At 38.6% G+C, this 13,977-nt stretch overlaps 1 protein-coding gene and 1 pseudogene across 7 annotated transcripts in view; both read right to left on the bottom strand.

Annotated features, from left to right (window-relative positions):
• Positions 1-1,355: 1,355 nt before the first annotated feature.
• LOC308341654 (proline-rich protein 11-like) lies at positions 1,356-2,530 on the bottom strand (annotated as a pseudogene). The gene has a single exon. The product of its transcript is annotated as a proline-rich protein 11-like (transcript).
• A 1,910-nt stretch (positions 2,531-4,440) lies between these two features.
• The window catches only part of WDR47 (WD repeat domain 47), a 67,088-nt gene continuing 57,551 nt past the window's right edge, over positions 4,441-13,977 (bottom strand). For all 6 annotated transcript variants that reach the window (XM_080803012.1, XM_080803009.1, XM_080803008.1 and 3 more), the window contains 2 exons: positions 10,468-10,686; positions 4,441-5,793 (listed from right to left, as the gene is read on the bottom strand). In XM_080803012.1, the coding sequence (XP_080659138.1) occupies positions 5,651-5,793; positions 10,468-10,686 (362 nt within the window). In that variant the 3' untranslated portion in view covers positions 4,441-5,650. The remainder of the gene's footprint in view (positions 5,794-10,467; positions 10,687-13,977) is intronic.

The following is a 13,977-nucleotide window of genomic DNA, read 5'->3' as shown; positions in this document are numbered from 1 at the left end:
TGACTCGACAGGCTGTTGAGGACCCGGAATTAGGTCTCAGGGTGAATCGGCTATGGACTTCAGAGATTCTTCAGGGCATTGTGGAAAATACAAGGGTCATGTTGAGGTCCTTGTGAAACTTATATTTAGCTGCATGAATGTGGACTGCAGATACCAAAGTAAGGAATATCTCAAACTTCAGTGAGTCAGATATAAGCACCTACATAAGATGCTACAAATGATACATTCTAGTTTTTAAGGTCACATTGGACATTTTGCTTCAAATCCTTTTGGAAAATGATTGGGTTTGAATGTGGGATGGTCTTACCTCTATTTATAGTTGAACAAAAATCAAATCTAGAGGGCCTTTTTTACTGATTAAGTTTGTAGCATTTAATGGATGCATTAGCCTTACAGGTTAAAATACTCTTTTTTAAAGGATTTTATTTATTTATTTGACAGAGAGTGAAAGTGAGGGAGCGCCCAAGCAGGGGGAGCAGCAGGCAGAGGGAGAGGAAGAAGCAGACTCCCCGCTGAGCAGGGAACCTGATGCAAGGCTTGATCCCAAGACTCTGGGATCATGACCTGAGCTGAAAGCAGATGCTTAACCGACTGAGCCACCCAGGCGCCCTGAAATACTTTTCTTTTTTCTTTTTTTTTTTAAGATTTTATTTATTTGTTTGACAGACGGAGATCACAAGTACACAGAGAGGCAGAGAGAGAGAGGAAGAAGCAGGCTCCCTGCTGAGCAGAGTCCAATGCGGGGCTCGATCCCAGGACCCTGGGATCATGACCTGAACAGAAGGCAGAGGCTTTAACCCACTGAGCCACCCAGGCACCCCAATACTTTTCTTTTTAATTACCCAAGAATACTCAAGATGAATGGGCACCTGGTTCTGTCCTGTTCTTTTTTTTTTTAAGATTTATTTATTTTTAGAGAGAGGAAGAGAGCATGGGGAGGAGCAAGGGAGAGAACTTTCAAGCAGACTCTCCCTGAGCAAGAAGCCGGAAGCAGTGCTTCATCCCACAACCCATGAGATCATGACCTGAACAGAAACCAAGAGTCTTAACCAACACTTAACCAACTGAGCCACCCAGGCACCCCACCAGGTTAATTTTTTCATGTCATAACTGTACCTGTTGAGTAAAAATTAGCCATCTAGTTAAATCTGAACAACCTCTCCAACCTAAATAGAGTAATCCCACGATAAACATCACTTCAGGGATTGCATTTTCTCATCTATTCTCTTACCAACCATGTAAACTAAAAAATGTCCAAATACCACTTAATATCACAGTATGAATGGGCTCCAAACATACTTTAATACTTCCAATGGAATTATATGAATATAATTATTTATACAAACTCTAGTACATTAAAAAAAAAAAGATTGGGGTGATTTTATCTGAGTATTTTGTGGACCATCACATGCAGTCAGGCAGGGCTGGCATCGGTTTTGTTCAACAAAGCTACTTGTAGAAAGTGGCAGGGTTTGAGTTGGACTTCCAGGCTGACCATGCTGAAACTTTCTCCTCGAGGCCCAGGTCATCACTGGAGTTAGCCTAGTTCCTGTCTCCATATTTTCTTCATTGGTAAGTGGGGCTCCCCCTGCGCTCCTGTCAACATTGACCTTTCTAAGTAGTTTCTGCAGATCCATCTGGCTTTTACTAGGGGTAATTAAGACATGCGGAAGTCAAGTTGGTAACACTTGGGAGCTGGGCTTCAGGTTAACACACCGCAGGTCAGAGACAGTAACTAGTGAATGCTGTGCTTCTGGTGATGGTACAAATTTCTACATCAAAACTGTGTGTTCTTTCATTTCAGTCAGTAGATCTTTAACTGTTATCTGCATGGGTCCATCTTGTTTTTAATGGTCCAGTCTGATGTTCTTTAGTACAATCAGAATTTCTGAGCAGCCCAGGTGCCACAGGTGATGGAGTACAGGCAGAGAGGAGGCGGGGGGGGCGGGGGGGGGAGCAGAGGCAGAGATGGATGAGGAGGAAGGTGGGTAGCTGGCTGTGGCAGTATGGGAGGAAGTGCAGCTGGGGATTCTCCAGGGATGGTTAGAACACAGGCAGGCACATTTGTAAATTTACCACTTGTGTGACCCATTTGACCACAACTTGGACAAGGACCTCCAAGATGGTCTTTAGTGCCTCCCAGAGTCTGCAGAATTCACTTGCCAAAATGTGAAACAGTTGTTTTAGACTGTTAAGTTTTTGGTGGCAATAATAGGATGGAGAGATGATGTCTTTCAAGACTTCTAAATTCTGGGCCATGCAGTTCTGGCACCAGTTGTATATAGACCACACTCTTTGTCCTAAGATTTACTGTATCTTTGATATAGGGAAATTTGAATTTCCAGTTTCATCTTAGCCAGCTTCTGCTAAGGGATATTGTTATCTGTGGAGGGAATAACCACTCTTTCTGGTGACGGTGGCGGAGGGGGAGGTGTAATTAGCTTGAACTGAAGTGGGAGGATTCCTTTTTTTTGAATAATCTTTTCACTTTGTCCTTTAGGTTTTTTCCTCATTGTTTGAACTTGGGCATTATTTAAGTCTAAGAGCCTGGGGATTATTAGATGGAGTTAGGGTAGTGGCTTCTCCCTTGCCATTGTGGCTACACCATTTTACATTGCCACCAATATTACACAAGAGTTTCAATTTCTCCACATCCTTGCCGCAACATACTATCTTGTGTTTTTGGTAACAGTCACCCTAATAGGTGTGTGGTGGTATCTCATTGTGGTTTTCACTTTCATTTCCCTAATGATAAGTAGTGTTAAGCATCTTTTCATGTGTTTATTGGTTATTTGTCTATTTTCTTTGGAGAAATGTCTATCCAAATACTTTGCTATTTTTTAATCTGCTTTTGGTTTTTTGGTTGTTTCTATGCTGTAGTTCCTATATATTCTGGATATTAATCCCTTACCAGATACATGATTTGCAAATATTTTCTCCCATTTCATGGGTTGCATTTTCTCTCTGTTGATTATGTCATTTAGCCTATTACAATTTTAACAAATTTTTAAATAAAATTTAAATCAGACACTTCTGTGGGGAGGAGCTAAGAATTTCTGCACCCCACTCAGCTCTACTCTCCTTCCCCATACCCCCACTGAGAAGGGTTCAGAGAATGTAGATACTTTGGTTCTCTTACTTTCTCTTTCACATGAGCCTCCAAGAATCTATTCACCTCCATGGAGAAGACAGTATGGAGGCATGGGAAAAAGGACATATGTAATCTGATATTTATTAAAATAAGTATATAATTTCTAGTGCTTATTATTATCTAATGCACTGCAAAATGAATTCCATACCCCATGTATAGGAGGATCTTAAAAGTTCTCTCCTTGAAGGTGGAATAATTTTATGAACATTTTTTTTAACCATAAAGTTGGGCTGGTCTGTATCAAGAAATGCCTCTTTTTCCTAGTTTTAAACTTAACACTAATGACCTGCTGTAATATCTAGAATGTATGAAATTAAGCATAAGTAAACTGAAGAAGAGATGGTGGCATACTTTTAGCAGAATTCCCCTCTGCAAAGGTAGGAAAACTGTGTATCGCTGAATGTACACAAGTAATGAGATTTCATTTCTTTCTAAAGCACTCAGTTCAACATATTTGTTGTCTAACTTACAATTTATATATTTTGCTGGGCTTTTATTAATCAACTTTCACAATATATCCAGGATGGAAAGTTCCCTAGATCTTGATTAAAAGAGACAGGAAACACATAAAAGTTAGGCAGTTGCCCAAGGGTTAAGAAGTAAGTTAGTAGGGATGCCTGGGTAGCTCAGTGGGTTAAGCCTCTGCCTTCAGCTCAGGTCATGATCTCAGGGTCCTGGGATCAAGCCCTGAATCAGGCTCTCTGCTCAGCAGGGAGCATGCTTCCCCCCATCTCTCTCTGTCTGCCTCTCTGCCTACTTGTGATCTCTGTCAAATAAATAAATAAAATCTTTTTAAAAAAAAAGTAAGTTAGTGGAACTTTATTTAAATAGTCTCTACATCCAATGTGGGGCTTGAACTCACAACCCCGAGATCAAGAGTCACACACTCCACTAACTGAGCTAGCCAGGCACCCAGTAGAAGAACTTTAGAAAGAAATTCAAGGAATCGATTGGGTCGGGGGGTGGAGGGGTGGGTGGGAGGGATGCCTGTGTGGCTCAGTTGGTTAAGCGTCTGCCTTTGGTTCAGGTGGTGATCTCAGGGCTCTAGGATCTCAGGGCTCTAGGATCCTTCCTTGGCAGGAACTCTGCTTGGCAGGAACTCTGCTTCTCCCTCTGCCTGCTGCTTCCCCTGCTTGTTTTCTCTCTCTGACAAATAAATAAAATCTTAAAAAAAAAAAAAAAGGAATTGATTGTGGGGTTCACTTACTGGACCACACCACCTCCAAGTAAACTGGAGAAAATAACACTCAAAATTGAAAGTCACAGACACTAAGGAACAGGATATTTTTAGGTGTCAAGAGGTCTTTATTGAAATAATAGCACGGTTACACTTCTAATATCCTTTCCACTTGTATACAATAGATTAAAAATGCTTGCTACATACAGTGCACAGACAGTTCAATAATTAGAACCAACTCAACTGCATTTGAAATAAATAAAATAGCCTATTTAATAATTTAAAGTAAAATTACTGTACAATATGAAAATAAAGATACATAAATGTTAGGATCTACAATGCCATAGGAATAAAATCATTATTCTGCATTACACAAAACAGTGCAAGAAACAAATCCAAATAAGCTTTTGGAGTGCAAAGTTTAAATTTTTCCATTTTAAATTATCATGCAGACATAGCATTTCAAACCATGCTATAGTCTATGGCAAAGTTTTTAATTTTTAAGAGGAAAAACACTAGCCAGTAAATTTACTGTACCATCAAGTGTTGCATCACATAACGCCGCTGCTCTGCTTCTACAGTACAGTTTAGAAGGGAGGTATCTTGTTGCATTCAAAAAATTGAAATTAACAAGTTTCTGAAGCAAACATATTTACCTTTTAATCCTGAAACAAAATAATGTGACAAGATAGTAATTATATCCCTGGGTTTAAGAAAAAAGAAAAGGCCAATACCACATCATGAACTAAGAAGCAGTTTTCCCTCCATCTTTAAACTCCATAATGATCCTTAGCGAAAATAACCATGTAACTTCTGAGAGACATGTAAAATTCTGACCTCTAGCTGACAAGTGAGATAATATCATGGGAGTGTGAGAAAAGTAATTTCCAAACACCTATGTTTAATCTGTGTAGAACTTGGTTGCATTACAAGTAATAATATGCTTAAAGTATAGTTCAATTTCAATGTGCATATAAAACTGTTATTTAGGCAAAGACCAAGGAATGCATTTAATACTAAACCGTAAACACATCGTCCACCTTGACGTGGAGCGCACACTGACAACATAAGAGCTCTTCCGCAGGCTTTGGCAACAGGACTACATATAGCAGGTCACAGCAGCACGAGTTCACATGGAAGACTGAAAGCACTGCAGAATACCACCACCCGACGCTTCCTATCAAAGGGATACATGGTAATAAGGGGCCTCCTCGTGCTAAGCCACTTTCCGATCAGTCTACGTTCTTCAGATTTGTAATTTTCACAACTCAGTAGTCTGAAGTCTCTGTGCTTTCACTGCATAGATTGACACTGGGTGTACTCTATCCATTGTAAGTCCAGAGGGTTACAGTTCTGTCTGCAGAGGATGACAGGAAGGAAAGATCCTGGGTGTGCCATCTGCACTGAATCACTTTGTCCTTGTGCTCCCCCACCACCATGATAGGAAGCTGTTTAGTGAGATCCCCTAAATGGAAAAGAGAGAGACACTGATTTACAACACAAAATAAGTATGTCTAGATTTCACAGACTTCCTGCTACTTGAAGGCATTACAGTATACAAAGTCCTAAACTTCATTAATACAGTTAAAGGTTTAAAGAGGGATAAATTCTTTTAATACCTATGTTAAGCAGTATTCGGTAAAACATACACAGCAACATTTGACATAGCTGCCACTCTCTCCTTGACTTCTCCCTGACTTTGGTGTCACTATACCTTTGTCTCCTTTGCTGGCTTACTGCTCCTGTCCCAGAAGGCAGACTTTGGGTTTCCTGTTCCCTTTACACCCACTTCCTATGAAATTTCATCTAGTACCTTGGTATCATGGCCATTTGCGTACTTATGACACACATTTCACCTCCATCCTTGACTTCTCACCTGAACTCCCGAATAGTATCCAAATAGCCATTCCATATCTCACTGGATTGCCTGATAGTCATCTTAATTTGTTTAAACCAAACTTGATTTTCTTGCCCAAACCTGTTCCTCATCCTACCGGTTAATGGCACCATCTGGTTGCTCATGCCAAAAGCCTAGGAACCAGCATTCCTCTCACTCCCCGTATTTAATCTAAACAAATTAAAATATTTCTCAAATTCAGTCATTACTTACCACCTCCCCCTCTACTACCCTAGTCTAAGCTACCATCATCCCTCACCTGAACTGTTCCAACAGCCTGATATTCACACGTATATTCCATTCTCCCTACATAACTCAAAATCACCTTTTAAACAGATATCAATAGATACCAGATCACTCCATTTTAAATATTCTCCTGCCTCTGATTTATTCTTGTCTTTCCCTCCCTTAGTTATCTAAGTCCCAGACACATTGGGTTCTTGCAGTGTCATGAACATGCTGAATTCACTCATGCCTCAGCACGTCCTGGCCTGGCTTGTGCCTTCTTATCATTCAAGTCTCTACACAAATGGCACTTCCCTAAAGAGACCCACTCGAGCCTACCTAAAATAGCCTTCTCCATCCACAGTCACTCTCTCCCACCCTTGTTAATTTTTTTTTTTAAAGATTTTATTTATTTGACAGACAGAGATCACAAGTAGGCAGAGAGGCAGGCAGAGAGAGAGGAAGGGAAGCAGGCTCCCTGCTGAGCAGAGAACCCGATTCAGGACTCGATCCCAGGACCCTGGGATCATGACCTGCGCCAAAGGCAGAGGCCCCTCTCGCTAATTTTTTAATAGCACTTAACCAATACCTGAAATTACATCATTTATTATTTTTTATTTACCTCCAAAATGTAAGCTCCATCAAGGAGGAAGTTACCTTATTCATCTTTCTGTCCCTAGTTGATAGAAAATAAATATTTGCTTACTAAATAATTAAAAATAAAACTAGATGCTGAAAACATAATTACACCAATTATACACTAAGGTTTTTTTTAATCTTTTATTTCTGAATAATGTGTTATGGTGCCGTACTGATTTTTCAATTTTAGACATTGAATAATGTTGATAATCATCAAGCATTGAAATTGATAATCATTGAAAATTCTGTTTTTCTTGAATTACTTCCATCCTCCCCCACTCTAAACTTCCTCCATCTAGCGAATATAGTTACATCATAATTTTTGTCTAGTGAGTGCTACATTATGAATATGTATATACACACTGTCCACAGCTGAACCACATAATGCATTATGATTACATTCCCATTAATTTTAATTGCAGTTAAAAACACATAACATAAAACTTGTCATCTTAATTACTTTTAAGTATATAGTTCAGTAGTGTTATGTATATTTACATCGTTGTGCGACCAACCTCCAGACCTTTTTCATACCTGAAATCTCCCTAATTTCCCCTCTCCCCAGCCCCTAACAATCATCATTCTACTTTCTGTTTCTGTGAGTTTGACTATTATAGATACCTCATGTAAGTGAAATTGTATAGTATTTGTCTCAGCATACTGTTCTCAGGGTTCATCTATGTTGTAGCATGTATCAGAATTTCCTTCTTTTTTAAGGTTAAATAATATTCCACCATCTGCATGTTTATGGTTAAATAATATTCCACTGTCTACCATGTTTTGTTTATTCACCTGTCAATGTTTATTTGGGTTGCTTCCATCTTTTGGCTATTATAAATAATGCCACTATGAACAAGGATACACAAATATCTCTTTGAGACCTTGCTTTCAATTCTTTTGGATATATATCTAGAAGTGGAATTGCTGGCTTGTATGGTATTTCTATTTTTAGTTTTTTGAGGAACCACCATACTGTTTTTCATAGTAGCTGCATCACTTTACATTCTCACCAACCATGCACACAGGACTTAATTTCTCCATATTCTTATCTACACTTACTACTTTATATTGTTATTCTTATTGTTTTTTATAGTAACCATTTCTCCAATAATTAATGATATTGATCATCTTTTTGTATGTTTTTTGGCCATTTTACAATAAGTTTTTTAAAGTAGAAGCAAATAGGAGAACATAAAGCATATTTTAACATCTGTCATCACTGAACTCAAAATGATTTAGTGTAGTAAATGTTTATTCTTTCAAATATTTTATTTTATTTAAAGATTATTTATTTATTTATTTGACAGAGATCACAAGTAGACAGAGAGAGGAGGAAGCAGGCTTCCCACTGAGCAGAGAGCCCGATGCAGGGCTCCATCCCAGGACCTCGGGATCATGACATGAGCTGAAGGCAGAAGTTTTAACCCACTGAGCCACCCAGCACCCCTCAAATATTTTAAAATTACTTAATAAAATAAGACTATTTACTTGATTTAATAATTTGCTACAATTCACACCAACACAGTACCAGTAATTTGTTCAGTAAGTACTAAAAAACTAAAATTTGAAAATGTTACAAGGTTGATTATACCAGCTTAACAACAATAACAAAAAGATCTAAATATCCATAAAAATCCAAGAAGACAGCACAGGCAGTAATTTTTCTCATACTGGTAGTAGCCATATTTTTTTTAGATATGTCTTCTAAGGCAAAGGAAACAAACATAAACTACTGGACTACATCAAAATAAAAAGCTTTTGCACAGGAAAGGAAACAATCAACAAACAAAAAGACAACCTATGCAATGGGAGAAGATACTTGCAAATAACATACCTGGTAAAGGATTACTATCCAAAACACATAAAAAATATACACAACTGAACACCAAAAAGCCAAACAAGCCAATTAAAAATGGGCAGATGACATGAACAGACATCCAGATAGCCAACAGACACATGAAAAGACACTCAACATCACTAACTGTCAGGGAAATGCAAATCAAAACTACAATGAGATATCACCTCACACCTATCATAATGGTAAATAAAAAACACAAGATAAAAAAGGTGTTGGTGAAGATCTGTAGAAAAAGGAAAGGAACCCTCGTGCACTGTTGCTAGGAATGCAAACTGGTATAGCCACTGTGGAAAACAGAATGGAGGTTCATCAAAAAATTAAAAATAGGATTACCATATGATCTAGTAATTCCATTACTGGGTATTTACCCAAAGAATTCAAAAACACTAATTCAAAAAGATACATGAACCCTTATGTTTATTGTAGCATTATTTACAATAGCCATGATATGGAAGCAATCCAAATATCCATCAGTAGATGAACAGATAAATAAGATGTGGTATACACACACACACACACAAATAATGAAATATTAACAAATATACATGATGGAATATTAGCCATAAAAAAGAATGAAATCTTGCCATTTGCATCCATCCAAGATGGTTGGAGGGTATAATGCTAAGTGAAATAAATCAGTCAGAGAAAGACATATACCATATGATTTCACTCATAAGTGAAATTTAAGAAACTAAACAAAGAAAAAAAGAGACAAACCAAAAAACCAGACTCTTAACTACAGAGAACAAACAGGTTACCAGAGGGGAAGTAGGTGGGGGGATGGGTGAAACAGGTGAAGGGGATTAAGAATACAACTATCTTTTTTTATTTTTTTAAAGATTTTATTTATTTATTTGACAGACAGAGATCACAAGTAGGCAGAAAGGCAGGCAGAGAGAGAGAAGGAAGCAGGCTCCCTGCTGAACAGAGAGCCTGATGTGGGACTCGATGCGGGACTCGATGCAGGTGTCGATGGGGGCTCGATCCCAGGACCCTGGGATCATGACCTGAGCCGAAGGCAGAGGCTTTAACCACTGAGCCATCTAGGCGCCCCAAGAATACAATTATCTTGATGACTACTAGGTGATGTATACAATTGTTGAATCACTATGTTGTATACCTGAAACCAATATAACATGTACACTAATTATACTGGAATTTAGAAAATAAATTTTAAAAAAGTTATATGTTGGGATGCCTGGGTGGCTCAGTTGGTTAAGCCGCTGTCTTCGGCTCAGGTCATGATCCCAGGGTCCTGGGATTGAGTCCTGCATCGTGCTCCTTGCTGGGCAGGGAGCCTGCTTCTCTCTCTGCCTCTACCTGCTTGTGCGTGCTCGCTCACTCTCTCTCTCTACCTCTCTGACTGACTGACTGACTGACAGACAGACAGACAAATAAATAAATAAATAAGTAAGTAAGTAAGTAAGTAAGTAAGTTATATGTGAATTTTTTTTAAAAAGTCGAGATCCCAAATAGAATAGGAGAGACTACAAACAAGAAAAGAGGTCAATCTCCCTCACCTTGTAGGTCTGTCACCTTTATTTTCATATCATAGGATCCTGTTAGCAAGTAGTGAGCTCCAGGAGAGAATCGAACAGAGCGAACATCACTGGAATGAGGGTGATAACTTTGTACCATTCTTCCTCCTCTTATGTCATACAACATGCAGCTAGAATCTTCTTGTCCTGTGGCTAAGAGACGGCCACTGGGATCTACAGCTACAGATGCCACTGCACTGCCTGTATAAAAGAAAGAATAAAAGTTTCATATGGAAAAATCAATACAGCTCAACTACAACAGCTAATTATGTTCACTGAACCATACACTAACAATTTAATGTAGCTTATCAAAACTGCGAAAGAAAAATCCAAATTAACATTCAACCAATAAACACTTATATACTTTTTAGAGACAAAGTATGAAGCAAGATCCTATGAGAATGAAAAAGTTTGTTTTTTTTGGTCACTTGGGAGAACCCCCTGGGATGCCGTTACTTATAGTGCAATAGTGCAATAGGTGAGCCACTTTTTAAGTGTCAGAAAACTCCCACAACAAGTTTACAGTCTAGTTAGGGGAACAAGAAATTAAATAACAAAATGTGTTTTAGGACACAGTGTAGGAAATGTATCTAAGCAACACACCAGTAACTGTCAGTGGAAACTAAATGAAAATAAGTGCTGAGTCCACTTGCTGCAGCCCTAAATCTAGACGGTGCATTTTTAATGGGGGCAATAATGTCCACCCAGGGGGTTGCAAAATGGTTCTCAGAGGATGAAAAAATCTTAAACATTAACAAAAACTTGTAGCCTTCCAAAGCTTAACCCCACCCAATAAAATCTTATTCCTAGTATTTAATTTCTCTGGTTAGGAAAAATTTTAATTTCGTTTTTCTCCTTGCATGGAGGGGAGCAATAATGAAAATAAAATTGAAGAACACTGCTCTGGACATGGTAAAGAGTCTGCACTCTAAGCTAGGAGCAATCAAAAGGCACTGAAGTACTGTGAGCAAGGTATGGTGGGCTCTGGCTGTTGTGCAGACTGTGGACTGAAGGGGGAAAAGTGGGAATGCAGAGACAGTAAGGAAGCTCTGCAGTGGTTTAGCTGCAGTGGTGGTGGTTTATCCAAGAGTGGCGGCAGTACAAATGGAAAGTAGTAGAGGGATTTAAGATAAATTCTGGAGGCTAAAACAACACATTTTGTTTATGAATTGGTTATTGGAGGAAAGGAGAGAAAGACGGATCCAGGGAGACTCTCCGGCATGAACAATGGGTGGTAGTAGCACTTAGGTGAGGAGGTCTGGGGCAGTTTGTTTGAGAAGTCATGACTCAGTAGTTTAAGACATGTTAAGTTTGACATATCCTTTAAGATATCCAAAAGGACATGTCAAGTAGGTGGATTAGAAATATGAGCCTGGCATCTAGAATAGGTTTGGGCTAGAGATAAAGATTTAAGGTCAGTATAGGAATTATACTTAAAGCTGGAAGAATAGAAACACTCATGGAGAGAAAGGAAGAAGACAGAAGTCCTGAGTCCTAGGGAATACCAAAATTTAGAGATTGAGCAGAGGAGGAAGAACCAACAAAGGAGTTATACAGGAAGGTAAAAGGAGAGTGAAAAGCCCAAAAGAAAAGAGGAGGGAATCAACTATTGCATGTCACTGAGAGCTGAAGTAAAATAAGGATTTAAAGGTGATTTGACAGCATGAAATTATTGGTGACCTTGAAAAAAGGTAGCTTTTTTTTTTTTAAGATTTTATTTATTTATTTGACAGAGAAACAGAGAACATAAGTAAGCAGAGCATCAGGCAGAGGGACAGGGAGAAGCAGATTCCCTGCCGAGCAGGGAGCCTGATGTGGGACTTGATCCCAGGACCCTGAAACCATGACCTGAGCCAAAGGCAGACGCTTAACTGACTGAGCCACCCAGGTACCCCCCAAAAGGTAGCTTTTGTTGGAGTAGATGTAGTAGGAGATAGATTGGAATAGGTTGAGGACTAAGGATGAGAAAATAGAAACAGCATATGTAATAGGACTTCTGAGACCTCTGGGTAAGAAAGAGAGCAAGAAATTAAGGTAAGAGATGTGAAGGGGATAAGGAGGTTGAAAGAGGAACTTTAGGGCATTTCCAATTCTAGGACATTTTTGTATATCTATGGTAGAGAAGAAAAGAAGGGCAGATACAGTAGAGAGAGAGAGACAATGCTGCCAGAGAAAGGAGATGACCAAAAAGTTTAAGTCTCTGAAAAGGAGAGAAAATGGGCTGAAAATAATTTAGACAACTAGGGAGAGTTTGGAGGTAAGTCAGTGATAAGGGTATAGAAACTAAGCAAACAAACAAACAAACAAAAAAAAAAACAACCCCAATTATTAACACCAAGAAAAACAAGAAGATATGAAAGAAAAGGTAAGTGCTAAAACAATGTAAGGAATGAATACTGATCTAACCAAAAATGGTACAACTATATTGAAAGGACGGGAGACAGAAGCATGTGAGGGGATGAGGAAAAGTGAATTGGAAAGGGATATAAAAAAATCTTCATATTTTACAGTGGTAAGAGAATAAATAATCCTAAAAAAAAAACTGTAATTGGAGGCACGTTATTTAGAAATATGAAAATAAGGGGCACCTGGCTGGCTTAGTTGGTGGAGCATGTGACTCTTAATCTCGGGGTCCCTACACCCCATGCTGGGTGTAGAGATTACTCAACAAATAAAAGTTTTTTAAAAAGGAATATGAAGGGTGCCAGGTGGCTCAGTCGTTAAGCGTCTGCTTTTGGCTCAGGTCATGATCCCAGGGTCCTGGAATTGAGCCCCACCTAGGTCTCCCTGCTCCATGGGGAGCCTGCTTCTCCCTCTCCCACTGCCTCTGCTGTGTTCCTTCTCTTGCTGTGTCCCTCTGTGTCAAATAAATAAATAAAATCTTTAAAATAAAAAAAAAAGAAATATGAAAAAACAACTATTACAAAACTTAAAAATGGATGTCTTGGAGAAATGGAAAATGAGGCAGTGGCTGGAGGACAGGGGACAATTCTCAGGGCAATGTTTTTTTTAATCAGCCTTACTGAACTGCTTGGTTCTTTAAACCATGTTATACATTAACTTTGGTGACAATGCAAACTAAACTTTAACAAATCAATGATAACATATTCATATATAAAAATATAATTATACATGTGTATATATTCCAGAATCAAGTTTTTAGAACAAATTGAATCTGGTTTGAATCAAAGTACAGAAAAAGGTCCATGTAGAAACTTACAAAACAATAGAACAGATCAATGAAACTAGGAGCTGGTTCTTTGAAAAAAAATTAATAAATTAAATAACCTCTAGTCAGACTTCTCAAGAAAAAAATCAAGTGGGATTTATTCCTGGGTTGCAAGGGTGGTTCAGTATTCTCACATCATTCAACATGATACAGCACATCAATAAGAAAAGGGATAAGAACCATATGATCATTTCAGTGGACACAGAAAAAGCATTTGACTAAGTACAACATCCATTCATAATAAAAACCCTCAACAAAGTAGG

Source organism: Martes martes (genome assembly GCF_963455335.1).
Source record: "Martes martes genome assembly, chromosome: 4".
Classification (NCBI taxonomy): domain Eukaryota; kingdom Metazoa; phylum Chordata; class Mammalia; order Carnivora; family Mustelidae; genus Martes; species Martes martes.
This window is presented reverse-complemented; position numbering and strand designations above follow the sequence as displayed.